The sequence below is a fragment of the Mauremys reevesii genome, linkage group 2, assembly GCF_016161935.1.
Source record: "Mauremys reevesii isolate NIE-2019 linkage group 2, ASM1616193v1, whole genome shotgun sequence".
Lineage (NCBI taxonomy): Eukaryota > Metazoa > Chordata > Testudines > Geoemydidae > Mauremys > Mauremys reevesii.
In genome coordinates, this window is record NC_052624.1 from 38,184,171 (window position 1) to 38,209,490 (window position 25,320).

The 25,320-nt window shown below is 40.5% G+C and overlaps 1 protein-coding gene across 5 annotated transcripts in view; it reads right to left on the minus strand.

Moving 5' to 3' along the window:
* PLXDC2 (plexin domain containing 2) overlaps positions 1-25,320 on the minus strand; it is a 403,152-nt gene that overhangs the window by 226,295 nt on the left and 151,537 nt on the right. For 4 of the 5 annotated variants that reach the window (XM_039526378.1, XM_039526380.1, XM_039526382.1 and 1 more), the window contains exon 2: positions 3,140-3,351. In XM_039526378.1, coding sequence (XP_039382312.1) covers positions 3,140-3,351 — 212 coding nt within the window. Of the gene's footprint in view, positions 1-3,139; positions 3,352-12,438; positions 12,699-25,320 lie in introns of those variants that run through there. The other variant, XM_039526379.1, reaches the window with a different exon arrangement.

The following is a 25,320-nucleotide window of genomic DNA, read 5'->3' on the forward strand; positions in this document are numbered from 1 at the left end:
TAGAAGGTTTCTAAACTATCAGGGAGTGCAATACTGGAACAGCCTCCATGACTTTAAGACTAAGCTAGATAAGTTTATGGAGGAGATGGTATGATAGGATACCGGCTTAGTCAAAATAGTTAATTAAGTGCCACACTGGTAAATAGTACAATGGGTCAATGATATGTTATTCTTAACCTTTTTCCAGAGGGTATGGCTGGAGAGTCTTGCCTGCATGGGGGGTTCAGCTGACCGCCATATTTTGGGGTCGGAAGGAATTTTCCTCCAGGGTAGATTGGCGTGGTGGCCCTGGAGTTTCGCCTTCCTCCGAGGGCTTGCTAATGGAGTGGGGAGATCGGCTAATGTGGCCTGCATCTTGCAGGAGGTCAGACTAGATGATCATATTGGTCCCTTCTGATCTATGATTCTATGATTCTATGATTCTATGAACATAATTTAGACAAACAATATCTATTGCGAATGAGTCTTGTAATGCTTTATTGTCATTAAATATGAATAAGAGACAATCAGTTTGTGGATATTCTTCAACAAGAACTACAATATACAGGGAAGAAGGGTTACTTAAAAAAATCAGTATGCCTTACCAGAACTGCTGCTGATCTCCAAAGGTGCAGGAGAGGAATGTGCTACATATTTGTTATACACTGCTCCTCTTCTATGAAGCTGGGCACCAAGGATTTTGTAAGGTGGTTGTGTGTTATAATGAGAATTTATAATGGAATCCAATACAGTTAAGAGCCACAATTCAGTTATTTTACCCTGCGGTGAAGCCTTTAGAAAAGGAGCACTATGAAGGGGTACTGCCCCTGAATTTAATAAAGTAGGTTACTGTGAGTGAAGCTTGTTAGTACACACTGTCAGTGCACTTTGCTCTCATCAATCTAAACATAGTTAGGGAAGATGTGTGTGGGAAAATATCACCACTACCCACACCTGCTTGCAAATATTCTCTTCTAACCCGCACACCGCCACATTTTAGTGTCACTCCTGGAATTACAGCCTGTTCAGATTATAAAATCTTAGAACAGCAACAGACGAGAGAAGCAAGGCAACACTGCATTACTCTCTAGAGATAAGCCATGAAAAGTTCAGCTACATGAATATATTTGTAGCTGGTTGTCTTACTTTATCCACCAAATAATCAGAAACAAGATCTGTGTCGTGCCTGACTGACTAGTTACATATGTGCCCAGATGGGAGTACAGGAGGCAATAAACAACTTATAAATCAACATACAGGTCAAGAGTATCATTTACCAGCCAGTAACTTCCATGTTAATGCAAACAGAAGATGCAATTAGCATGTACATATTGTAAAATTGAAAAAACAAAAACAATCTCCCCTTGCCTCCCATCCAGAAAAGCCTTATCATTTTTGACTGAAACACCACTGTCTCCACAGATCGCTTTGTGTTCCTTGTATTTGTTGTTCTTTAGCCAAAATAATTATTAAATAATAAGAACAATAAATAATAAATTAAAATAGATGTGCCAGAAAAACTGAAAGTTGTTTTGTTAATTCAAGAATAAGTTCTCCTAGAATTAAGATTTAAATGGTACTGTTATTCAGGAAGCAAAATATAAAGAGTAGAATTGTATAGGATTTAGATTAAATAATTATTTATTCCAAAATATATTCTGCTTCAAGAATATAGAGTATTTTTCAGCATTTAAGCAAACAACAAGAAGTAATTACTGTTTTAAAAACATCAAGACAATCAGCACTGAAGTCTTTACTTACTGTCCATCAAAATCTAATCAGACTAACATGGCTACCACTCTGAAACCTAATCAGAGAGTGGATTTCCAAATGACAACAGAAAAATAGCTCAACTCTAAAAAATACTCAGTTACTGGTCACCAACCAATCAGAGTGAAGAATCTCAAAAATACTTAGGGTCAAATTCTGCTCTCAATTATACGGGTGTAATATGGGAGTAACTCCACTGATGTCAATAGAATTCATCTGGATTTACAAAGTGGAAAATCTGTCCCTTCAGGATCCTAAGCATATAATCAAATTTAAGTATATATTCTAATATTCACACATTCAAACAACAGTCAGCTCTAAGGATCCATAGTCTATTGAGGTCAATGGAGACTCTTTCCACTGACTTCAATGTGCTATGAATCAAGTCCTAAATGTGAGAAAGTATGTCTCAGCATTTCCCATACAAGGCTCCATATATTAATGTTTTGGGAGGATACCTTTGTAGTAGGATTTGGGATTGGATGGAGAGGGAGCTGCTCATCTCCATATCTAACTTGGTGTTTCCCCAACTACTTGCCAATTTTCTTGCGCATTTACCCCTTTCACACCCAGGTTCTGAGTCACCAAAAGACCAGAGGATAAGGCACAAAAGTAAGGCTTTTATGAAGGGTGGCCTTCATGCTTTCTCTCATGCTGCCCCTCACTGCTTGTAAAAATATCATCTCAGCATCCACAAAACTATCTAATTATCTTCCTTCAAAGCCCTCCTTAAAACTCTCCTTTGTCAATTGACAATTAGGCTGCTGGTGCACTGAGACCTATCATGCCAACCAATATTGTTTCATTATTCCCTCATAGTCCCCCATCAGGCTCTCTGTGTCAATCTGTTTTCTTTTGTTTTATACTTATATTCTAAGCTCTTTAGGGCAGGGACTCTTTTTGTTCTGTGTATGTACAGCACCAAGCACAATGGGGTCCTGGTCCGTGACTAGGACTCGTAGGTACAATAGTAGTACAAATAATTAATAATAAGTTGCTCCCTTTTTTATATACTAGTCTCTTTTTCTTTTCAGGTCCTCCAACAAGAACTCCTAATGATGCCAAAAAGCCTCCCTTGTCTTGTACAGCAAGGAAACAGCCTCCATCTTGAAATGACCAGTGCAATGGGAGGAAACATCTCTTTCCCCAAGAGTCACAAGTGTCACTCCCTCCCAGACTCTCCAAGCCTAGCAACTGGAGAGCAGAAACTGGAGCCCACATGATAACCTGTTACATAAACTGTTAGGCCATTAGGCTGGCCTCAGATATCAAAGTTTAAATGCACTGAACTCATCTCTTAGCTTTTGTATGGTTCTGGGACTTTGATTCATGCCACCACTCACAGTGTAGTTCACAAACTGAATAAAGTTCACGTGGAACGAATCTCTACCTCAATCTGTGTGGTGTTGTCATGTCCCTCGTCAAGTAGTAGGTCTGTGAAGCCCCCGGGTTCTGAGGAATCCTGCCCCATGCTGGCTCTGTTAGTATCAACTGATTTGAGATTCTCTGAGTGCCTTTTCCACCTGTGACTGTATAGGTGTGAATCCACTTGTACGTTTTCCTCCATTCGAGGGGCGCTCTGAACAACTTCATAAAACACACCTGTTTGAAAAAAGAAAAAACAACAATAATGTAGGGGACAGATGATTATTTATCAGTTGGGATCCAAGCAGCTATTACAGCCAATCACTTTGTTTTATTGATCATAAAAGTAACAGTGCTAATTAAAAGGTCTGATTATTTCTTACAGAAGAGTCTTATAAAATCAAATAAAAGTTGATAATCTTTCTATAGGTTCTTTAAACCATCCTGTTTAATTTAATACTATACTATATATCTGACATTAATTCTATAAAATGATTTGGAAAAATCTACAGAAAAAATATCATTTTATCAAATTCAAGAGATCTGAGTGATTTTTGTAGACCCCTACTAAATTCTACAGAGCACTGTTGTTTTCATCCCTATTTCATGGCTTAAGAAAAGCCTTTCCATGACAAAAAGGTTGAAATTCTCCATGCTGACGCTTCCATCTACCTAAGTACCATCGCTCCTCAAACCAAACCAAAAATCTGAAACAAACAAAAACAACCACCCAATAAAAACATACCCCAGGCAGAGTTTTATTCACAAAAGGGAAGAGGAACCAGACATTCATGTCCACTAAAGGCTTCACTACAGCTGTTGATTTTATGTGGAAGGCATTCAGATGCTATGGTGGCAATTTAAAAACCTTATGATAGATATTAAATACTGCAGACTTCCCCATAATACCTGTTTCAGCATAAAAAGCAAATATTGCTTGCTGTGATACTAGTGATATTAGTTAGTAGTGATAAATGCTAATGACATATGAAGTGTATCGAGACTGACAATGCCATTAGCACAAATATGTAGTCTCATGAGATGCATTTTATCCCTGTCCTTTTGGGCTTTACAAGTAAACTTATTCTGTTGCTGTGAACAAAAACACCAACATCAAAAACCCTTGAGCAATTTCCACTTTGCTCAACCCAACAGACAATAAAAAATGCATTTGTTAATTCACAATAACTGTATTTAATTTATATAACAATACTTAGCATTTATATTTTGCTGTATGTCTTCAAAGGCCTTTCTGTACTGATATTAAGTAATTAATCTTTACAAAACCAATGTGAGGTAGGTAAGTAACATTATCCTCATTTTCTGGACGGAAGAACTGGCAAAGAATCTTTATGATTTATTAAAATATAACGTAACAGTGCTGTAAAATTACATGGTACTTTACAAACATCAGCTAAGGCACACTCCATGCCCAAAGAGAAGCTAGACTAGAATTCTGATTCCCAATCGCATGCTTAGTCCATTAGACATTGTTACTATCATATTAACACTACAAAGAAACAAAACATTTTCTCAATGCTGCAAAACCTCTCTTTTATGAATAAGGATGACTCACCCAAGTAAGGCCTTGCAGAACTGGACCCAACATTTGAATTGCTTAAATAATAGTTGTATTTGCAAGGCATTGCATAATTGACCAGGTGCAATGTGGGGTGTTTTTTCATATTCCTCTGAAATATCTGATATGGTGGCAGGATTCATGAGGCTCAGGAGGCAGGATATAGGAGTAGGAGAATCACAGTCCCAGTCACTTGGATCATATTTTATCTCTATACACCATCAGAAGCAACAGTTTCAGTATTCTGCATTGCCATGCAGGAGATCAGATTTGACCCTTATCCCCAGTATCGTCCCCCATGGAACATGCAGGTGGGAGTGCTGTGGGAGCAGTGTATCCAGCCTCCGAGGGAGACGAAAGGTCTCTGAATACTCAGTAGTGAACCTCCATCTGATTAAAGGGGCAGGATCCATAAGGTTTCTCAAGGGAAGAGGTACAGTAGAGATAAAGGTGGGGAAATAATTTTCGGATGCTGAAAAATAAGTTAGTCAAATAGTTTCTATCGCTCTTTTCCCTTGCAGTAACTCTCCGAGTTAAGCAAAATGGCATTTCCAAAGCTCTAATAGGTAATCTTCCTGCTGACACTTTAGATGAAGAGAACAGAAAACTAGCATTCAAAAGGTTAAATGAGAAATAAGGAATTCCTGCATTTTGGCATGTAAGGAAATTGAGGATGGGGATGGATCTACCAGCCATCACCCCTTGCAGAGCAGAGTCAGTTGCAATAGTGACAAATGCTATGACAGACTTCAGGCTGCTGTATAGGCTATTTTGGGACACTAGCCAATAAGATGCTGAGCTCCTCCTCCAAGCTGTTTGATCACCCTCATCTCCCTGGAAATTAATGTGAGCTGAAGGTGGTCATCCCCTGAAATAATCTGGCCTTTAATGGCCATTCTTAAAGCAGAATAAATAGTCTCAGGCCCTAGCTGTCTCCAGAAACCAACTAATCCCATTGCTTTCTTTTAGGCACTGTGTTTTCTGAAAGGCCTAAAACACTCTTCAATAAACTGCTTCAGATTTCCTTGTTTTATCTAGCAATCAGCTGCCAGAGACAGAGGGACCGCTCAGTAGCTGAACTGACCCGTTTGCTCAGAAAGCTTTATCAACTGCCAGTCATAAATCCATTCAAAGCTACCCTACCTGCTTCACCTAAGAGAAGCTCATCAGAATGTTAAGGGATAATAGAGCCTCGGGTCACACAGTGCTGACAAATATGACAAACATAACAGATTCAATCAAAGATGTGTTTAGTGCCTGCAATACAAATCAGTGACAGTATGACTGAAAACACCAAGTTACTATATTTGTAAGCATCCTTATTTGATAACAGACACCTGGAGAGAAAAGCAGGGGTATATACACACACAAACACCCATAATTACACGGTGTCAAAACTCACATTCAGTACAATTATATCAGGTTATTAATATAACAATTGAACTTAGCATGGCCCTTCTTCATAGGCCAAATAATGCAGTGGGTAACTGTACAGTTTCCTATTTGAAAGTCCAGGTTCAAACATAGGTTAGGCCTGGTTTTCACTCTTTTTGTACAGATTTAATTATTTTGGTTAGGGCTATGATTTTCTACTGAAATAGTAAAATTGGTGCTACTCCTAGCTCAGGGCTACACTACAGACTTCTGCCACCATAGCTGTGTCAGTCAGGGGTGTGAAGAGCTGTGATCCCTGACCAGTTATGCCAGTAAAAGACCCTAGTGCAGACACGTTATATTGGTAACGCTGCACTTTTACCAGTATAGCTTGTTTTGCTTGTGGAGGGTGGGTTTATTACATCGGTACTAGAAGTGCAATGGCAATATAGTATACTAGTATTTCTATACTGGTAAAGCACTCCTAGTGTACATACAGCCCTAGTGTGGACACAGTTATTATGACACAAAGGAGCCTTCCGCAAGTTTAGCTTATTCTTCCCTTCAATAATAAGCTATACAGGTATAAGGCCAACAGTACACACTAATATAACTGTGTCCAGTCTCTAGCTCTGCCGATAGAGTTGAAGCAATACAATTGTGTGTGTAGATATGACCTTAGGCATGAAGTCAGTCTTGTGATCTCTCAACTTCACCTGTAAAAGCTGTTTGTTCACATTACAAAACTACTGCAGAATTCAACATGATTGATCCAGGATTGGTAGAATAGGGAAAATGAGGTGAAATAGCAGAGCTATACTATGGAGTATTCCTCAGCCCCTGCCTGTACTTATTACTGTTTCTAAATATTGCTATATCACATTTCTATATGTGATAAAGTCCACCAAATTATTTCAATGTTTGTTCTAAAAGCAACAGCCAAAACTTAAGAAGGGCCCTTTCTAACCAAATCAGCAAAACAGCTTCCCTTTCATGAATCTCCAGTCTTGAGGAAATGACAAATACAGCATCAGTTTCCTGAAGTCGGCTGAACAGATTGTTTGTTTTCTGTCCACTATAAGTAAATGTAAAGTTAATTAATCACTGATGGAAATCAATTAGTTCAGTGACAGTGTCTTCTAACTTCTGAAGTCAGACAGCTCAGGAAAATATATGTGCAGAGCTGTAGAAATGCAGCTCTTTCCCAGGTGAAAGCTATTTCACTTTTCATTGTGAACTCAGCCAATGAATCACTGATGCAAAGAACAGCGGTTTACAGGAAATGTAACAAAGTGTTTTACTGTTACCATTTAAATCTCAGTGTTTTCATCCAATTAGCCTGCAGAGGAATACGTAATTCAATTCAAATGGAACACTGGTGTGACACTGGCAAATTAGGTGCCAGCTCATGCCATGGTCATTGGCCCTCACTAACACTGACATGTGTAGCTGGAAGCCAGTCTGGCTTGCCTGTATGCTAGTAGTATCAAAACAGATATTAGAGTTATAAGTAGGGTTACCAGGTGTCTGGTTTTCAACTGGAATGCCAGGACAAAAAGGGACCCTGGCAGCTCTGGTCAGCACAGCTGACTGGGCCACTAAAAGTCCAGTTGGTGGCATAGCACGGCTAAAAGGCATGCTCCCTGCCTACTCTGGCTCTGCGTGGCTCCCAGAAGTGGCCCCTATCAGCAGGGACAGCCAGGCAGCTCCGTGCGCTGCCCCCGCCTGCAAGTGCCACCCCCACAGCTCTTGTTGGCCATGGTTCATTTTGTGAAGAACCCACAATGAAAGACTGCAATGATTCTAGTTTAACCTTTGTTTACAAAAGAAAAGCTCCAATAAACTTAGCTACCATATATGATAAAAACACAAAAACACACCACAGGGCCTTTCAGCTACTATTACTGATCATAGAATCATAAAATCAAAGAAATGAAGGGACCTTGTTAGGTTACCTAGTACAGTCCCCACCACTGAGGCAGAACTAAATATTATCTAGCTCAAATGCATGTGGCCACCAAGGACTTTTCTTACGCCACAGCGTTCTGGGTGGTGATTGGGGGCAGGAGGCAAAGCAGCAGCCCTGTCCCTGCAGGGCAACCAGCAGTGGTTGGGCCCTGCCCACTTCTGGTGACCCAAAAGCTGGAGGAGCAGACAGACAGTGAGTTCCCCACCTTCCCAGGACCAGTGGTCAGGCTTCAGCCCTTGTGTGGTGGGTGGCAGGTCTTAAAAAAACAAACAACCAAAAAAGCAAAAGACATAAGGACAAGAATGTTCAAAGCACCTTATTTGTGTTTCTATTCTGTTTAGGTCCAGCAAAGAATAGAGACAACTACATAGTATTTTTATTATTGAGTCTACAAAAAATAATTCCTACATAAATAAGTTACAATGACTGGGACATGTATATGTGCATATTTATTTTTTCCCCTAAAGTTAATGAAGTATTTTAGGAAAAATCGTCAGAGCAGTCACCAGCAAGAGTTGGTGGCCTCACTTTGAGGCCATCAAAAAATCTGTTGTGAGAACCACTGATCTAGATCGTCCCTGACAGGTGTTTGTCTTAGAAACCTCAAATGATGGGGATTCCACAATGTCCCTAGGCAATTTATTCCCATGCTTAACTACCCTGACAGTTAGGAAGTTTTTCCTAATATTGAACCTAAATCTCCCTTGGTGCAATATAAGCCCATTACCTGATACAGGAATGGGGCCACTAGTCTTAATACAAAACAATTAGTCAAAAGAAACATTCCAACAGAAAGGTTTACTCTTCTTTTGTTATAGATTTCATCTGTTTCAAACTGCTGTGAGTCTGTTATGTCCCCTTCTTCACCTCACAAATTATTGGTCTTTGGTGGCATGAAGGAAACTCTAAATACAACTGTATGATTCCTCGAAAGTATTTCCCTGGATGAAAGAGTCCACCATAAAAAAGAGAAAGACTAAAACAAATTCAGACAAAGTTTAAGAGAAAGAGAAGTAGTTAATTGATCCCCATTAAATTAAGTACTCATTAAATAGTCAATATTGTTGAAGAGGGCAGCTTCTCCCTCCTGTCCCCACTTCCCTCTCCCTCTTTCCTAGCATACAGAGAGATCAGATTTGCATTCTAGAATCTAGAGGTGGTTAACAGAATTACTGAATTAACTAAACTCAGCCTGAACAGGGAAAATCAGTATTTTCTTATTGCGCTGAATAGAGTTGTACTTTCCTCTAGATATTGTATTTCTAGTTGTCCATTATCTGGTCCACAGTGTACATCTGGTTTACATGAATGCTTGCATTCCACACAAAGAGATTTCATTTGCATTTCCCCAGTGGTACAATGGACTTTTCTGATACTGTTGATCCTCCAGACATTCAAGAGTACAGTTTATGATGGATGCCATTTGCATATACAGTCAGAAGAAAGCAGGTCAGTCGTATTCTCAAAATAATTTTACATTTTGTCCCCCATCTCACAATTCATAGTTTTACAGAGTGTGGCTACTGTTTTAACCTGTCTTTTCTTGTGAGGTATCAGAGCACAGCACAGAAAAGCAGAAAATTAACACGTTTTTAGATCCGATGGCTTTTGTATTATTAGTTGTAGTAATAATGGCAAAAAAGTTATGCTAATTTCTGTCTTTTTAATCATAACACTACTACCATGCAGTTAAAACACATTCTATGTGTTTGCCTAAAAGCTACACCATTATCAGATTGAGGAAAAAACCAAAACTGACCTGTTACAAAAAAAGAACTATCCATCTAATATTCTATTTATACACCCTTCTCATTTTCTGAGTCTGGATCTGAGGTCTTTCCAGAGAATGCTAATACTAACTTTACCTTATTTAAACTCATTGTACATATATTGACAAATACTTTTTTTTCCAGTCAATTACTGGATTACAAAATGTTTGCCAAGATCAGACACTAACATTTAATGAAGCTCACTACAGTACGTTCACATCAGACTCATAACTTGAAAGGCAGCCTGTTAGGTTTGGGGTTTGTCCCTTAAAGTGTCTCACAAAATTACACATAAAAACAAGTGCCTGTCCAGGAATTGGGTAAAACCTCTTCCTGGGGTTCTTCACTCATCGTTACAGCATTCTGTGGGCTCTTATAGGGAAAAAATCAACACTTCACTTCATTAGGCTGGCAGATTTGTGATGATATAAAACATCTAGCATTATTAATTCTCAATTTCATAGAGGCAATAAAACAAGGTGGGAAAGAATGAGACTGACAATTTTGCAGACAGAATATTAGGACCAGTTTCCATGAGGGGACTCTGAAGAAAAGCAAACCAAAATCAGTAATAATCAGTACTGATAATTTATACAACTTTAATGTGCATATATTTGGAAGCTCCCTTGCATTAGTGTGCAAGGAGAAGACCACAAAGAATCTGTGATATTCCAAACTATGCCAGTTTGGCTAGTTTCTGATCTTCCTAGCAGGTAATGGTAAAAGCAGCCCTGGTGGAGCAGTTCTGTTCAGTTTTAGCTTGAGGAAAGCCAAAGGCTAAAAGAGATGCAAGTATACTGCTTAAATGGTGGATTAGCTAACCATAGTGTTAGAACACTGGCTTCTTTGTAGAACGCAGAGGCTAAGCGTGTTAATTCCACTGCCACCGGTCTGGCCAAGATACTTTTGTTCTCAATATGCCTGTCAGACTCAGTAATATTGGAGTTTGGAGGGTAATTGGTTTCATGGGCAGCCTAGTCAGACTGCAACTGTGAGCCCTCCAACTCCCTGACTCAATGTCATACCCACACTGAAGACAAGATCTGACAGCATGAGCCAAGAAATACAGAAGAGAAAAGAAAACTGAGTTAAAATGACAATTTAAATGGAAAAGAAACACAATCCAGGATTTAAATCCAAACAACTCTGCACTGTGCCTTTTCTTAATAATAATAGTTCCCAGATTGTCCTTACTACAGCATAAATTAGGGAATAAAGGCGGTATAACTTGGTGTAACAAAAATCCGTATTATCCAAACCACAAGTGTCCCACACCACCCTGACATGGGAGAACATCTATGATCATCTTGTTAGCAAATTAGTGCCTAAATATGGACAAACTCCTGAGGTAAATAAATCCAGTGGTAATACTACTAATTAGAATGTACATAACCCTTAATACCTAAAGACAAGACCATGGAACCTGGCCTAGGGTGGATAGAAAGTTACATACTGATGTTGGCTCTGTCATGTTTTGTTTCACTGTCAATGGTAAAAGGATGTAGTTTGTGGCCTTAGCTGTTTCACAAAACTCAGCATACTGGAAAGGAGAAAACAAATGAGACTGCCCAAAAGTTTGCAGTGGGCAATACAATAGTATCACCACGAAAAAAAGCTACACATTTTTGCTGCATCTGCGGACAGAAGGCCTGGTTTTCAAAGAAGGAAAAATTCAGTTTTAAGATAACCTGTGATTTACTTCAAACCAATGTGAAGATGCACACACTGATTTTGGACACAATTTAAAAATAAAAACCTCTCAATTTTCATTACGAATTAAATGAGAGGTCTTTTTTTTTTCCAGCAAATGAAGGCTGAAAAAAGTGTCAATTTGAAATAGTGGCATAGAACTTGGCAAGATTATGTCAGCTATTACGGAATGTATTGATTTTTTAGGCATTGATTAATAAAAAGTGAAGGTTTAGCATCTGAACACACCATACAGTGCTGATAATACAGGCTCTTCATGGATCCTCTGCTAAGAGTAAAGAAAAATGGCACTCTCAATCAAGAAACCTGCTCCAGCATTTAAGAGAAATGAAGTTTGTCTCACTGTGCTCATGCAGTGGGTTCCTGCTTAAATTGGCTATGGTAGAGAAATATCTAAAACCTTAGTGCTTTAAAATTATTAACATGTTTATTGCAAGAAGTGTCTATTTAGCAAGGCTTTTTTATTCGGGCTTTTTCTGTAGAGAGGGGTTGGTCAGAGGCACAGGGATGATATTGGGTTTTCTAAGGGAGAGGAGCTGGGGCTTCTTTTCAGTGTCTTTATTTTTTGTTACCACAGCTACATTATCCATAAAATTTCCCCATATAAAAGGAACACCCAAATGCCTGATTAGGACAGCTTTATGGCACAAAAGTGATTATATTAGGGCCAAGGACCTGGCCTTGAGTCCTTAGAATTTCATCTAAATACCACAAACATGTTCACATTTACACTTCTCTGAGGCAGAGTTCAAGTGAAATATAACAAGAGTTTTACACAAATTAAATTGTGACTCTGCAGTGAGTCATTAAGTTTATAAAAGCAACTGACAGAAGTTGCAGAGGCACTGGATGGACCAAAGGCTGATGACACTATTGCTGCACTCCCAGGCCTGGGCTACACTAGCAGTGGGGTTCGAACTAACCTGGCCGTCCTCACGGCGACGAGTTGACCACCACAGCTCCCCCGTCGACTCCGCTTACTCCTCCTGCCGAGGTGGAGTACAGGCGTCAATTAGCGGATCGATTTATCGCATCCAGATACATCGAACACTACCCACCGATCCAGCGGGTAGTGTAGCCATACCCCCAGTGAAGTATGGTTTGATCTAATTAACACCAAATGACTTACACAAGGACAAAACTAAAAAGTGATTCAGAAAAACTAGAAACGTATTACTTAGCAACATGACAGATCTGAAAGTCAAAGGTTCTACGGATTGATTCTAGAACAGGAAGAGGTTGGAATGTGACTAGTGTGCTGTAAGCCTGAGTTACTTCATTTTCTTATAGGCAATGTTGTGGTAGCCATGTTGGTTCCAGGATATTAGAGAGACAAGGACGGGGTGAGGTAATATCTTTTTTTGGACCAACTTCTGTTGGTGAGAAAGACAAGCTTTCGAGTTTACACAGAGCTCCTCTTCAGGTCTGGGAAATTTACTCAGAGTATCACTGCTAAATACAGGATAGAACAGACTGTTTAGCATAAATAGTTAAAACATATTTCAAGGGACCATTCAAGGCAAAGTGGCCAGTTAACAACTTTCCATTCATAAGAGGGAAAGGAAGAGGAAAAAAATGGGAGGGGCCAGGTTTAGTGGGTTATAGATTGTTGTAATAAGCCATAAATCCAATGTCTTTATTCAGTCCATGACTTTTAGTATCTAGCAAAGTTATGAATGTAAACTCTCAGTCTTGCCTTTTGAAGGCATTGTGCAGGTTTCCTTTGAGGATGAGGACTGAGTAGTCAGATATTGGGTGATTGTTTTGTACAAAGTGTTCACCCATGAGTGATATGGTGCTTTTGTCTTTTACTATTTCCTATATTAGTTCATTCGAGATCCAGAGGTCTTACACATATCTGTGAGTACATTTCCCAGACCTGTAAAAGCAGCAAAGAATCCCGTGGCACGTTATAGACTAACAGACGTTTTGCAGCATGAGCTTTTGTGGGTGAATACCCACTTTGTCGGATGCAACTTGCACCCACTTCCCTCTCCCTCTTTCCTAGCATACAGAGAGATCAGATTTGCATTCTAGAATCTAGAGGTGGTTAACAGAATTACTGAATTAACTAAACTCAGCCTGAACAGGGAAAATCAGTATTTTCTTATTGCGCTGAATAGAGTTGTACTTTCCTCTAGATATTGTATTTCTAGTTGTCCATTATCTGGTCCACAGTGTACATCTGGTTTACATGAATGCTTGCATTCCACACAAAGAGATTTCATTTGCATTTCCCCAGTGGTACAATGGACTTTTCTGATACTGTTGATCCTCCAGACATTCAAGAGTACAGTTTATGATGGATGCCATTTGCATATACAGTCAGAAGAAAGCAGGTCAGTCGTATTCTCAAAATAATTTTACATTTTGTCCCCCATCTCACAATTCATAGTTTTACAGAGTGTGGCTACTGTTTTAACCTGTCTTTTCTTGTGAGGTATCAGAGCACAGCACAGAAAAGCAGAAAATTAACACGTTTTTAGATCCGATGGCTTTTGTATTATTAGTTGTAGTAATAATGGCAAAAAAGTTATGCTAATTTCTGTCTTTTTAATCATAACACTACTACCATGCAGTTAAAACACATTCTATGTGTTTGCCTAAAAGCTACACCATTATCAGATTGAGGGGAAAAAACCAAAACTGACCTGTTACAAAAAAAGAACTATCCATCTAATATTCTATTTATACACCCTTCTCATTTTCTGAGTCTGGATCTGAGGTCTTTCCAGAGAATGCTAATACTAACTTTACCTTATTTAAACTCATTGTACATATATTGACAAATACTTTTTTTTCCAGTCAATTACTGGATTACAAAATGTTTGCCAAGATCAGACACTAACATTTAATGAAGCTCACTACAGTACGTTCACATCAGACTCATAACTTGAAAGGCAGCCTGTTAGGTTTGGGGGGGTTTTGTCCCTTAAAGTGTCTCACAAAATTACACATAAAAACAAGTGCCTGTCCAGGAATTGGGTAAAACCTCTTCCTGGGGGTTCTTCACTCATCGTTACAGCATTCTGTGGGCTCTTATAGGGGAAAAAAATCAACACTTCACTTCATTAGGCTGGCAGATTTGTGATGATATAAAACATCTAGCATTATTAATTCTCAATTTCATAGAGGCAATAAAACAAGGTGGGAAAGAATGAGACTGACAATTTTGCAGACAGAATATTAGGACCAGTTTCCATGAGGGGACTCTGAAGAAAAGCAAACCAAAATCAGTAATAATCAGTACTGATAATTTATACAACTTTAATGTGCATATATTTGGAAGCTCCCTTGCATTAGTGTGCAAGGAGAAGACCACAAAGAATCTGTGATATTCCAAACTATGCCAGTTTGGTTAGTTTCTGATCTTCCTAGCAGGTAATGGTAAAAGCAGCCCTGGTGGAGCAGTTCTGTTCAGTTTTAGCTTGAGGGAAAGCCAAAGGCTAAAAGAGATGCAAGTATACTGCTTAAATGGTGGATTAGCTAACCATAGTGTTAGAACACTGGCTTCTTTGTAGAACGCAGAGGCTAAGCGTGTTAATTCCACTGCCACCAGTCTGGCCAAGATACTTTTGTTCTCAATATGCCTGTCAGACTCAGTAATATTGGAGTTTGGAGGGTAATTGGTTTCATGGGCAGCCTAGTCAGACTGCAACTGTGAGCCCTCCAACTCCCTGACTCAATGTCATACCCACACTGAAGACAAGATCTGACAGCATGAGCCAAGAAATACAGAAGAGAAAAGAAAACTGAGTTAAAATGACAATTTAAATGGAAAAGAAACACAATCCAGGATTTAAATCCAAACAACTCTGCACTGTGCCTTTTCTTAATAATAATAGTTCCCAGATTGTCCTTACTACAGCATAAATTAGGGAATAAAGGCGGTATAACTTGGTGTAACAAAAAAATCCGTATTATCCAAACCACAAGTGTCCCACACCACCCCTGACATGGGAGAACATCTATGATCATCTTGTTAGCAAATTAGTGCCTAAATATGGACAAACTCCTGAGGTAAATAAATCCAGTGGTAATACTACTAATTAGAATGTACATAACCCTTAATACCTAAAGACAAGACCATGGAACCTGGCCCTAGGGTGGATAGAAAGTTACATACTGATGTTGGCTCTGTCATGTTTTGTTTCACTGTCAATGGTAAAAAGGATGTAGTTTGTGGCCTTAGCTGTTTCACAAAAACTCAGCATACTGGAAAGGAGAAAACAAATGAGACTGCCCAAAAGTTTGCAGTGGGCAATACAATAGTATCACCACGAAAAAAAGCTACACATTTTTGCTGCATCTGCGGACAGAAGGCCTGGTTTTCAAAGAAGGAAAAATTCAGTTTTAAGATAACCTGTGATTTACTTCAAACCAATGTGAAGATGCACACACTGATTTTGGACACAATTTAAAAATAAAAACCTCTCAATTTTCATTACGAATTAAATGAGAGGTCTTTTTTTTTTCCAGCAAATGAAGGCTGAAAAAAGTGTCAATTTGAAATAGTGGCATAGAACTTGGCAAGATTATGTCAGCTATTACGGAATGTATTGATTTTTTAGGCATTGATTAATAAAAAGTGAAGGTTTAGCATCTGAACACACCATACAGTGCTGATAATACAGGCTCTTCATGGATCCTCTGCTAAGAGTAAAGAAAAATGGCACTCTCAATCAAGAAACCTGCTCCAGCATTTAAGAGAAATGAAGTTTGTCTCACTGTGCTCATGCAGTGGGTTCCTGCTTAAATTGGCTATGGTAGAGAAATATCTAAAACCTTAGTGCTTTAAAATTATTAACATGTTTATTGCAAGAAGTGTCTATTTAGCAAGGCTTTTTTATTCGGGCTTTTTCTGTAGAGAGGGGTTGGTCAGAGGCACAGGGATGATATTGAGTTTTCTAAGGGAGAGGAGCTGGGGCTTCTTTTCAGTGTCTTTATTTTTTGTTACCACAGCTACATTATCCATAAAATTTCCCCATATAAAAGGAACACCCAAATGCCTGATTAGGACAGCTTTATGGCACAAAAGTGATTATATTAGGGCCAAGGACCTGGCCTTGAGTCCTTAGAATTTCATCTAAATACCACAAACATGTTCACATTTACACTTCTCTGAGGCAGAGTTCAAGTGAAATATAACAAGAGTTTTACACAAATTAAATTGTGACTCTGCAGTGAGTCATTAAGTTTATAAAAGCAACTGACAGAAGTTGCAGAGGCACTGGATGGACCAAAGGCTGATGACACTATTGCTGCACTCCCAGGCCTGGGCTACACTAGCAGTGGGGTTCGAACTAACCTGGCCGTCCTCACGGCGACGAGTTGACCACCACAGCTCCCCCGTCGACTCCGCTTACTCCTCCTGCCGAGGTGGAGTACAGGCGTCAATTAGCGGATCGATTTATCGCATCCAGATACATCGAACACTACCCACCGATCCAGCGGGTAGTGTAGCCATACCCCCAGTGAAGTATGGTTTGATCTAATTAACACCAAATGACTTACACAAGGACAAAACTAAAAAGTGATTCAGAAAAACTAGAAACGTATTACTTAGCAACATGACAGATCTGAAAGTCAAAGGTTCTACGGATTGATTCTAGAACAGGAAGAGGTTGGAATGTGACTAGTGTGCTGTAAGCCTGAGTTACTTCATTTTCTTATAGGCAATGCTGTGGTAGCCATGTTGGTTCCAGGATATTAGAGAGACAAGGACGGGGTGAGGTAATATCTTTTTTTGGACCAACTTCTGTTGGTGAGAAAGACAAGCTTTCGAGTTTACACAGAGCTCCTCTTCAGGTCTGGGAAATTTACTCAGAGTATCACTGCTAAATACAGGATAGAACAGACTGTTTAGCATAAATAGTTAAAACATATTTCAAGGGACCATTCAAGGCAAAGTGGCCAGTTAACAACTTTCCATTCATAAGAGGGAAAGGAAGAGGAAAAAAATGGGAGGGGCCAGGTTTAGTGGGTTATAGATTGTTGTAATAAGCCATAAATCCAATGTCTTTATTCAGTCCATGACTTTTAGTATCTAGCAAAGTTATGAATGTAAACTCTCAGTCTTGCCTTTTGAAGGCATTGTGCAGGTTTCCTTTGAGGATGAGGACTGAGTAGTCAGATATTGGGTGATTGTTTTGTACAAAGTGTTCACCCATGAGTGATATGGTGCTTTTGTCTTTTACTATTTCCTATATTAGTTCATTCGAGATCCAGAGGTCTTACACATATCTGTGAGTACATTTCCCAGACCTGTAAAAGCAGCAAAGAATCCCGTGGCACGTTATAGACTAACAGACGTTTTGCAGCATGAGCTTTTGTGGGTGAATACCCACTTTGTCGGATGCAACTTGCACCCACGAAAGCTCATGCTGCAAAACGTCTGTTAGTCTATAAGGTGCCACAGGATTCTTTGCTGCTTTTATAGATCCAGACTAACACGGCTACCCCTCTGATACTATTTCCCAGACCTGAAGACAAGCTTTGTGTAAGCTCAAAAGCTTATCTTTCTCACCAATAGAAGTTGGTCCAATAAAAAAATATTACCTCACCCACTTTGTCTCTTCATTCCTTATAGCAGAGGTGGGCAAACTATGGCCTGTGGCCCACATCTGACCCATGGGACTTTCCTGCCTGGCCCCAGGAGGCTAGCCCCTGGCCCCTCCCCCACTGTTACCCCTCCCCCACAGCTTCAGTACGCTGTGCCACTAGCACAATGCTCTGGGCGGCTGGGCAGCACAGCTGCAGAGCCCGGCCTGACCTGGTGCTCTGTGTTGCACTGTGGCATGGCTGGCTCCAGCCGGGCAGCATGGCTGTAGTGCCGCCAGCCACTGGTGCTCCAGGCAGCACGGTAAAGGGGCAGGGAGCAGGTGATGTTGGATAGAGGGCAAGGGAGTTCAGGGTAGTGGTCAGGAGTGTAGATAGGGGTCGGGGCAGTCAGAGGGCGGGGAACAGGGGGGTTGAATGGGTGCAGGGGTTCCAGGGGGCAGTAAGGAAGGAGGTGAGGGGTTGGATGGGACGGCAGGAGGCAGTTAGGGGCAGGGGTTCCAGGGGCGGTCAGGGAGAAGGGGTGGTTGGATGGGGCAGGGATCCGGGGGGGCGTCAGAAATAAAAGGAGGGGTTGGATGGGGTGGTGTGGGGGCAGTCAGGGGCTGGGGTTTCGGGGGGTGGTTAGGGGACAGGGAGCGGGGGGGTAGATGGGGCAGGGGTCCCGCGGGGGGCATCAGGGGGCAAAAAGCAGGGGGTGGGGTCGGATAGGGGGCAGGGGCCGGGCCAAGCCTAGCTGTTTGGGGAGGCACAGCCTCCCCTAACTGGCCCTCCATATAATTTTTGCAACCCAATGTGGCCCTCAGGCCAAAAAGTTTGCCCGCTCCTGCCTTATAGCATTTAAATCTGAAGATCACGACTTCTACTCAAAATGTGGGTTTGCAAAGGAGACTGTAAAACATCCAAACAAATTGTGTTTATTGTTTCTTCCTTATCCACTGCTTTGTTAACATTCTCTAACAATCCTATTAGTTTGGAGAGACGTGATTTTCCATTACAAAACCCACAAGCACACTGGGGAGTGGGCAGGGGGTGCAGCAGGCCACAGGGCCTGCCCTCACACAACAGCTACTGGTAACACAGAACAGGATGTGTGGTAAAGCAGAGGGGTGGGACACTGAGAGCAACTCTCTTGGCTCAGTAAGTGTTTGGATGTATGGATACTTATAAAAACTCCAAGTAGTCTAAGGTTTTCTATCACGACTTATTTTTTCATCATTTTCGCAATATCAGGAAAGATTTGTAATATGCAAGTATCAGTGCTGATCCGCTGGTCGCTGAAGAACCCACAATGCATCAAAAAGCACCCAGATGAAACTTCAGCAGTAAAGGGTTTAGCGGGCCCAAGATTACATATTGATTTAGGGGGAAAATGTCAAATGTTGGCAACTATCTTTTAGACCTCCTGGGCTGGATTTGAAGCTGCAAATTATGGAAAACAGGTTCTGCAGCATACCAGTACATATTCCCTGAGTAATCCATTCTCCAGTTGAAGACACTTACAAATATTCCTTTGATTTATTTTTTCTCTTTCACTCCTAAGTGATCCAAGATGAAAACAGCTGCTATTCAGGGCTAGTTACGGATGGGTAGCATTGGCGCCCTCTTGAATAATGAGATTATATAAACCAGTGTTTCTCACACTCCATTGCACTGTGACCCCCTTCTGACAACAAAAATTACTGCACAGCCCCAGGAAGGAGGACCGAAGATGGAGCCCCAGGCAGAGGGGCCACAGCTGAAGCCTGAACTCTGCCTCCCGGGGGGGGTGGGGGGGAGCAAAGCTGAAGCTCAAGGGCTTCAACCCTGGGGTTGGTGGGGGCTGTAACCTCAGCCTCACCACCCAAAGCTAAAGCCCTCAGGCTTCGGCTTCAGCCCTGGGCGGTGGGGCTCGGACTTTTGGCTTTAGCCCCAGGTCCCAGCAAGTCTAACGTCAGCCCTGGCAACCCCACTAAAACAGGGTCACAACACACTCTGGGGTCCCGAGCCACAGTTTGAGAACCGCTGCTATAAACTGATCAGATGATTTGGTGTCAGCTTTTTGCTGCCAGCTAGACTGCAAAAAAAATGTAGTTTATAGACCGCCGTAATCAATCTACTTTAGATATTTATACCTTGCTCGGTGATTTTTGAGTACCTCATAATAGTTACAACAGGGGTCGGCAACCTTTCAGAAGTGGTGTGCCGAGTCTTCATTTATTCACTCTAATTTAAGGTTTTGTTGCCGGTAATATATGTTAACGTTTTTAGAAGGTCTTTCTATAAGTCTAATATATAACTAAACTATTGTTGTATGTAAAGTAAATAAGGTTTTCAAAATGTTTAAGAAGCTTCATTTAAAATTAAATTAAAATGCAGAGACCCCCCAGACCGGTGGCCAGGACCCAGGCAGTGTGAGTGCCACTGAAAATCAGCTCGCGTGCCTCCTTCAGCACGCATGCCGTAGGTTGCCTACCCCTGAGTTACAATAATCCAGAGGGGCCTACACACTAGAGTTCTTCCTTCCCTCTCTCTTCCATCTTAATCATAGATCTGATTAGTGTTATGGGGCATCTATGTCACAAAGAGGTTTGCACTGTATTTTATCTTGAAGGCTTACATCCTAGGAAAATTTAAAACTGTCAGGTACTGAACTGGCCCAGCTGAGGCTCTTCAGTAAGATGACACCTTTACAAACTACCCGCAGAATGTGAGACCATGGTTACACAAGAAAATTACACTGGTTTAAAAAAGGTGCAATTTTAAACTGATTTAGTTAAACCAGTGCAAACCCTTTGTGGGCTCCCTCAGATTGTAGTTTAAGGGTGGTTTATTTCAGTTTAGTTTAAGTCAGTTAGGGATCAGGTTAAGCTTAGACTGAAATAGGCCTCTCTTGAACCGAAATAAGAGTGTCCGCACAAGGGCTGGCATTAATTTAACTACACTGATTTAAAACTGCACCTTCAGTTAAACCAGTGCAATTTTCTAGTGCAGACATGGCCTACATTGCATGGAAAAATAAAGCCCATACTGAAGCAAAAAACCTTTAAAAGTGTTCTAAGTTGGTAGAGTAATGAGCAATGAGTAAAAAGCTTATAAACTGATATGATAATTTCTGCCTGAGTCTGCAAACAACCAGAAACAATTCTAAGAGAGGTGTATGGGATGTTAGCAATGAAGACCAATGATAACAATTTGATTGTAATATTGTTAATTCATTATTCATGAAAATACAAAATGAGTTGGACAGTCATGTGATCATTGTCATTTTGGCATTAGTGGTGGCGCTTTGGAAGGCTGGTGTAGCCTGGACTGGGACTCAGACTGAGGGCCTATTCCCAGCTCTGCCACTGGCCTACTGGCTGATCGTGGAAAGGTAACGCCACTGCTCTGTGCCTCGGTTTACCCATTTGTAAAATGGAAATAATGATCCTGACCTCTTTTATGAAGCACTTGGAGAGATAATCATGAAAAGCACAAGATGAGGGCTACGCTATTTTTACTGAACCACAGAGGTAAAAGTAAGGCGGTACAGGCCGGTACGGCGTACCAGTAAAATGTGACCGTCCATACCGGCCCGTACCGCTGACTTTAAAGCGCTGCTGCAGCAGTGCGTTAACATCACTGCCCCTTTTGCCCCCCACCACCACCACCCGCCATCAGCAGCCCTGCCAGGTCCCTTCTGGCAGGGCCGCCGACAGGGGAGCGCAAAAAGGGGCAGGGACAGCGCTTTAATGTCCCTGCCCCTTCCCTCCCCCTGACCCCCAGGCCACCAACGGGGGCAGGACAAAAGGATCAGCTACCCCGGGGCCAGTGATTTAAAATCGCCCCTGGAGCCCCGGGCGGTGTGGGCAGGCTGGCTGGCTGGGGGAGCTGCCCCCCCTGTACCGGTAAGAGAGAAATTTTACTTTCATCCCTGCTGGAGCACCACTGTTCATTTCTTCCAATCTGACTCTTGACTATTGTGCAGAATCAAACTGCTTTCAGTCTTGTTGAGTGAGGATAAGTATGGGACATTTCTTTGTTGAATTACAAAGGGTCCAAAAATCCCTAGTCCTTACTCAGTCATAACTGCAATTTTAACTTCGTTAAGAGTTTTGCCTGAATAAAAATATCATGATTATGCTTGTTCTCTATACATGCTGGCACACAAATGAGATGAAATAAGAATTGAGACTGTTCTGAAATACTGGCACAAAATCTAAATTGTTGGAGCCACTTGATGTGGGGGCCAAAAAGATCATACAAATGTGTATCAAGAAGTAGTGTAAATTGCAACACATTTAGCATCAGGAAAAAGCAGGGCTTCAAACCTAAGACCATCAAGAAGCAGATAAATAATTTTTTAGAACGATACCAGTTACAGATAAAAATGATAAGACACATTTTGCCAACACATTTTTCTAAATCGGAGTCAATGCTTTGTTTGTGTTCCACTTGCAAAATGCATAATATTTTGGTAGGAGGCAAGGCAGCAAAAATGACCTCATTATACAAGTAAGAAGGGAACAGATTTACTAATGTAGCTGGTGTTTGGTGTACTGGCATTTTTCTAAATAGGAGATCACATATTATGCAATATCTGATGTTCCATGTTCTACTAGTGTAAAGTGCATAGTCAATAATTTTGCTTTTGATTTACAACACAAATGCCAATAGCACACAGTACATTTATATAGAACAGCAAAGTGCTTAAATGTTTCTGGGGCTTTATTTGGTCAATACAGCTGGATTTGGATTAACTCTGAATATGTAAACTCAGTGAGTCAAACAGATTGGAACCCCCCAGTACACAGACACAACAAAATGAATGGCACAACAAGGATGCCTTCACAAATAGACTAGTTTTTCCTCTTCAGCAGTCAGCATGATGCATACTACTACCCTGCCTATAAATAATTCTCCATGGTGTGTGTTTGTTTGTTTGTTTGTTTGGTGGGAAGAAGGGAGGTTGTTTGTTTTTTCTTGGTTAGATTGCAAAAAATCAAAGGAGAAAATAGAAAGAAAAATGAACAATGGCTGTTTGGTGATAAGGGACAATATAGTGGGGATTTTTTAATTTAAGTTATTAGACATGGTAGCACTAAATTTATTGAGCCTTATTAATCACAGGCAAGAAAGGATTACTCAAGCATGCATAATAATCTGGGAATAAAATGTTAGTTGGGAAGACGTCTGCTTTATTAGGAGGGGACTGAGACTCAGTCAATGTACTTTAAAAATTAGCCTATTTTTTCCTCATTCTTGCCCCAATTTTGTTTTTTTGCTAGCAAGCACATACTAATGCTTTCTCAAAACACATCACTTTCCCTTTCAACCCAAGCACAGTCCCAATAGTTTGCTTCCTTTTTCCATGTCCTCTGTCCTCAATGAAGATAAAGCATCAACCAATTATATGAAAGACAGTTTTTAAAACAGCCTTACATGTCTATGTTAGTGTAACATTGTTGCCAAGGCTTTAGTCATCAGACTGGCTGACAGCCCATCCTGAGCCACAGAAGCCATAGTAAGTTTTGGAAGCAAACTCTTTACATTTTGTGGTGTGCAACTGATTCAATAATAATTTGAGGGCTTTGGAAGTATGCTAGCACTCATACACGTTACCTAGTTCCTGAAGGGAACGTGGCATTACAAATAATATTTAAAAAATAATCTCTACATATTGTTCGTAATACAGTCAATCTTTTTTTGTTTTGTTTCTCATTCTTGGGTGAAATTCACACCTGTGCAGAGGGTTAGCATGGGCACAATGTCTGCTTATGGCTCACTTAAACCATGCCATTGCACCACCTAAATCATACTTGAATCATGAGCAATCCAACTTTATGAGTTTAAGTGGTTCATAGGACTTTTGCTGGCCCCTCTGCATGGGTCTGAATTTCATTCTGTTTAGCATAACATCTTGGGAACAAGCCTGCTCCAGTGCTTCCTTACTGAATGCTGGTATTCTTCCTTTATGTATGCATATGATTTATGTTAATGGAAACAAACAGACAAGTGCTGGTCAGGGTCACTTTTTTTAAGAGACAAGTTTAAACAACTGAACAGATTTAAGGAGGAAAAAAGTCTGTCAAAGGATGGGTTTATCAATCTGGCCAACAGATATATCCCTTTGTTGAAAAAAACAAACTTCTTATGTTGACAAATCTTTTACACTTTAATTTTCTGATTTCTTTTTATCCGTATGTCAGTTTCTCAGAGGCTCTTCTGTTTGGGTACAGCCTTTGGCTGGAGGCGAGCTGCAAAACCACTGACCACTTCCAAAAAACAGTCTCTCTCAAATGACAGTTGTTTAACCAAACAGTGTATGTACTACTCACAACCACTCTTATTACCTTTCCACTAATAGGCAACCATAGGCTCACCACTTCCTCCCAGCCCCAAAATTAACATCAATGTGCAAACAACATTTTCACAGTTCCAGTCCTAACTATACTGAAGCTGCAGACTCTTATGAGCTTCCTGCTTATACCCTGGTTAAATGATCTGCCAAAGTGATTTCTAAAGATTGGTAAGAAACTTTTATTTCTAAAAGTTGAATGAACTTTGAAAGCGTATATAATTTGTTATCTAATCTGGGGGACAGAAAGGGAAGATTTCACATGTGCAGGCGCGCACACGTTATATTATCTTCTCATATAAATGTTCATTAACTGACAGGAAAAAACAACTTGTCTTATTATAACCAACAAGTTTGCTAAAATGAACAGTATCAGAGTAATGCTGTAATGACCCAGAATTCCTTTCTGTGAGAGGAATGAGGGTAGATACTTGTGGTACATTCATTCATACTGCCTCTCCATAGGAAATCCTGAGCTTACCAACAGATTTTTCTGCAGCTTAACTTCTAAACACCACTGATTTAACAAATACCAGCTCAAATATTTTTTATTATAAACACCAAGAGTTTTAACATTCCAGACAAGAGCCTTTGGAGATGATGGTAAATCTTCACTCCTCCCTCAACAGCTTCAAATAAAATTTCTTTTGGGGGTGGAAGGAAAGACTGTTCATTCCTTTAAAGGCAACCCATGCTAGAATCAGAACCAAGCTATCTACAGCCGCTGAGGATTGGTCTATGCTTGAAATTTATTCCATTACAACTATGTTGGTCAGGGGTGTGGAAAAAAAATACACACACCTCTGACTGACATAACTATGCCAACAGAACTCCCAGCACAGAAGACACAGCTATGCCAAAAGAAGAGTGTTTCCATCAGCATAGCTAATGTGCATAGAGTGCAAAATATAGTTTAGACATGCATAGA